Here is a 4,438-nt window from a genome sequence, read left to right on the forward strand (position 1 = left end):
ACAGTGCACCATTCATTGTGTAAATATTGTTGAGTATGTTTGTATCCCTTCCCCAAATACATGCATGCACGCACACACACACAGACACACACTTTTAAAATTCTTCTAAAACTTAGAGATCTTTTATAGATATATTTGAAGGGAAGGATAATGAATAAATGATGTCAATAACATTTTTCACACTCACCATGCCAGTGCAGGGATAGGATAGTCCCATGGTGAGGGAGCTAAAGATTGTGGAGAGGCCACTGTATTATGGTTTACTCTGCAGAATAATATTACCACAAACACAGAAGCTTAAAACCACACACATTTATTATCTCACAGTTTCTGTGGGTCAGGAGTCTGGGCATGGGTTAGGTGGGCTCTCTATAAAGCTGCTAAGTGTCAGCCAGGGCTGAGTTCTTATCTGAGGGTCAATTGGAGAAGGATTGACTTCCATGTTCATATGGTTGTTGTCGTCTTTAAAATCCTTGCAAGCTGCTGGACCGAGGGGCTTAGTTCCTTGCTGACTGGCTGCCAGAGTTTTCCCTCAGTTCCTTGTCATGTGCCTTGTTCTTTTTTTTTTTTTTTTTTTTTCGGTACGCGGGCCTCTCACTGTTGTGGCCTCTCCCGTTGCGAAGCACAGATGCGCAGGCTCAGTGGCCATGGCTCACGGGCCCAGCCGCTCTGCGGCGTGTGGGATCTTCCTGGACTGGGGCACGAACTGTGTCCCCTGCATCGGCAGGTGGACTCTCAACCACTGCGCCACCAGGGAAGCCCCAACATGACAGCTTGTTGCTTCAAAGCCAAGAGGGAAGAGAATCTTTCATCGTGACCGTCCTTACAATTTTATGTAACATTATCCAGGAAGTGAAATCCTGTCGCCTTTGTTGTATTCTATTGATTAGAAGCAAGTCACAGGTCTCACCTACAGTCACAAAGAGTGAGTTATACAAGGGCAAGAATAGGAGGAATAAGTCATGGGGGCCAACAGAGAGTCCTTCCACCAAAGCTACTATGTGTCAGGAACTTTAACATATTGAATACTTGATCTTTTCAGCTTCACTCTGACATGCATATTATTATTACTTTACAGATGAGGAAATTAAGCCTCCCAGAGGTGAAGTAATTTGCCCAAAGATCACAAGCTAGTAGAAATGCGTCTGGAATTCTAATACAGATCAGAACAAGTGTTATTTTTCCTACCCTTCTTTTTTCGCCCTTTTAAGGCAAGTGTTATTTATCCTTCTTTCCTGGGAAGACCAGGGAATGACCTCCAAGAATGGAACAGGAGTGAGCAGTTGAAATTACTTCCATCTTGGCCTCTGACAGTTGAGTGACACCTCTTCCTCCCCAAAGCCATCACAGTCATCTCTTAACAGAGCTATTTTAGGCTCACTGGCCTCAAGGGCCAGGCCACTCGAATGATCTCAGTGAGGCTTATTCTTTCTTACTCTCACAAAAAACAATCTTTAGAATTCAGTTTAAGAGGGTCCCTGTGATTATCATGTTCTTTCTTTTTTTTTTTTTTTTTTTTTTTTTTTTTTTTTTTTTTTTTGCGGTATGCGGGCCTCTCACTGTTGTGGCCTCTCCCGTTGCGGAGCACAGGCTCCGGATGCGCAGGCCCAGCGGCCATGGCTCACGGGCCCAGCCGCTCCGCGGCATATGGGATCCTCCCAGACCGGGGCACGAACCCGTATCCCCTGCATCGGCAGGCGGACTCTCAACCACTGCGCCACCAGGGAGGCCCTATCATGTTCTTTCTAATCTAAGTATGGGAATACTTTGATTTGGAGTGAGGAGACATTTTCCCACATTTTTGGGTGCACAAGGTCAGGTGATAGCTGGTTTATAGATACCATAGAAAAATGCACTTGAAAATTCTAGTCATTTCACCAAATCTTTATGTTTAAAGATGTAGTTTTGAGAATACTTTTGATTTTCAAATTGTGCATATTAAGACATTGGTATATTTGAGACTTGTAAAATAACTCCATATTAAACTATCTGCTATGCCTGGAGCATTACTATTATTTTTCATTCACTTAAAATTTTATTTAAACACAAAAATAATTTTGAACTTTATTTTTTAATGCATTGATTGAATTTATTGACTTAGTTTAGTTCTATTCAGTAGCAGTATAATGTAATGTAATTAAAAATTTTTTCTAGTAGCCACATTAAAAATATAAAAGAGGGGCTTCCCTGGTGGTACAGTGGTTGAGAGTCCGTCTGCCGATGCAGGGGACACGGGTTCGTGCCCTGGTCCGGGAAGATCCCACATGCCACGGAGCGGCTAGGCCCGTGAGCCATGGCCGCTGAGCCTGCACGTCCGGAGCCCGTGCTCCGCGACGGGAGAGGCCACAACAGTGAGAGGCCCTCGTACCGCTAAAAAAAAAAAAAAAGTATATATATATATATATATATATATATATATATATATAAAATAGATGACGTTAATTTTAATGATAATTTTTCTTAACCCTATATAGCCCAAAACTTTTTTTTTTTTTTTTTTTCAGTACGCGGGCCTCTCACTGTTGTGGCCTCTCCCGTTGCGGAGCACGGGCTCCGGACGCGCAGGCTCAGCGGCCATGGCTCACGGGCCCAGCCGCTTCGTGGCATGTGGGATCTTCCCGGACCAGGGCACGAACCCGTGTCCCCTGCATCGGCAGGCAGACTCTCAACCACTGCGCCACCAGGGAAGTCCCAAATCTTATTATTTTAATATACCATCAAAATAAAAATTGTCAATAAGCTACTTCGCATTCTTTTTATCCTACTAAGTCTTCAAAATCCAGTGTGTACTTTATTTACAGAATATCTCAATTTGGAAGCTACATTTTCACTGGAAATATTTGATCTATACTTAGTTTTCGTAAACTATGCAATAAGTATAGATTCACATACCCAAATTGTTCTAAACATAAAAGTTTTCAGCCTGCGCATTGCCGCCAGCCACCCCCCGCCGCCGCGTCCCAGCCCCCACCCCGGGGTTCCCTCAGCCCGGTTCCCCGGAGGATGAAGTTCGTGTATAAAGAGGAGCATCCTTTCAAGAAGCGGCGCTCTGAGGGCGAGAAGGTCCACAAGAAATACCCGGACCGGTTCCCGGTGATAGTAGAAAAGGCTCCCAAAGCTCGGATAGGAGAGCTGGACAAAAGGAAATGCCTGCTGCCTTCTGATCTTACAGTTGGTCAGTTCTACTTCTTGATCCGGAAGCAAATTCATCTCCGAGCTGAGGATGCCTTGTTCTTCTTTGTCAACAATGTCAGTCCACCCGCCAGTGCCAGGATGGGTCAGCTATACCAGGAACACCATGAAGACTTCTTTCTATATGTTGCTTCCAGTGATGAAAGTGTCTACGGTCTGTGCAGTTGCTGTCCCTAAGGTGTGTGGGGGGTCCCATTCTACAAAGAGAGAGGGGACCCTCTTTCCTTGACCTACTCCTCATTGAGGATCAAACACCACCTCCCGTCTTAAGGACCTGCACTTCCTAATGTTTGAGACTCTCCTCCAGCCCCTCGTAACACAAGGGTTAATGGGGGAGATGGCCTCTAGTACCTCTCCTTTCTCCATTCTTCCCCTTTCTTTACCACCTTTCCCATTCTGCTTTAGACTTCTTGATTGTTCATCTCTGTCACATCCAGTGATTGTTTTGGTTTCTGTTCCCTTTCTAACTGCCCAAGGGGCTCAGAACCCCAACAATCCCATCTTTTCACTACCTTCTTTTTTGGGGGTAGATGGAAGGGACTGAAATTGTGGGGGGAAGGTAGGAGGCACATTAATAAAGAGGAAACCACCAAGCAAAAAAAATAATAAAAGTTTTCAAATAATCAGTATGCTTTTGAATTTAAATTAATTAAAATTAAGTAAGATTAAAAATCAAGTTCCTCAGTTACATGAGCCATATTTCAAGTGCTCAGTATCCATCCACATGTGGTTAGCAACTACCATACTGGACAACATAGGTCTAGAGTGTGCTCATCACAGAAGAGATTTCCACTGGACAGTGAAGATCTAGAAGCTCAATAAACTGTTTTTGAACATTGTTGAATTGGGAAGATTAATGTTATCAACAACAAATTAGAGGAAAGACTAGGCAACTAGTATTTAAGCCTACCTTTTGATCCCTGATGAAATGATGATGATGATAATGATGATACTGATGATGATAATGACATTTTATTGAATGATAATTCTGTGCCCAGATCTCTACTAAGCACTTTGTAGCCCTTTGGTGTAATTTCATCATCCCCATTCCACAGATGAGGTACAGAAAGACTAAGTCACTTGTTTAAAGACATGTGTCTAAGAAATGAACAGTGTGAGCCTACACGACCAGACAGTCTGTCTGTAGAGCCTGCATCCTCACTTAATTTACTCTTCTGCCACTCAGAGATTAATATCTTTTTAAGACTTATCCTAAATAAGATGGCATAGTCCTTGAAGCAAAGAC

General features: G+C 43.4%; 1 protein-coding gene across 1 annotated transcript; it reads left to right on the forward strand.

Moving 5' to 3' along the window:
- Nucleotides 1-3,003: 3,003 nt before the first annotated feature.
- On the forward strand, nt 3,004-3,369 carry LOC309815495 (gamma-aminobutyric acid receptor-associated protein-like; the record flags this gene model as incomplete). The annotated part of the gene is made up of 1 exon (XM_082642374.1): nt 3,004-3,369. The coding sequence occupies one exon, from the start codon at nt 3,004-3,006 to the stop codon at nt 3,367-3,369; it is 366 nt and encodes a 121-aa protein (XP_082498500.1).
- Nucleotides 3,370-4,438: the final 1,069 nt, after the last annotated feature.

Source organism: Mesoplodon mirus (genome assembly GCF_964341445.2).
Source record: "Mesoplodon mirus genome assembly, chromosome: 14".
NCBI lineage: Eukaryota > Metazoa > Chordata > Mammalia > Artiodactyla > Ziphiidae > Mesoplodon > Mesoplodon mirus.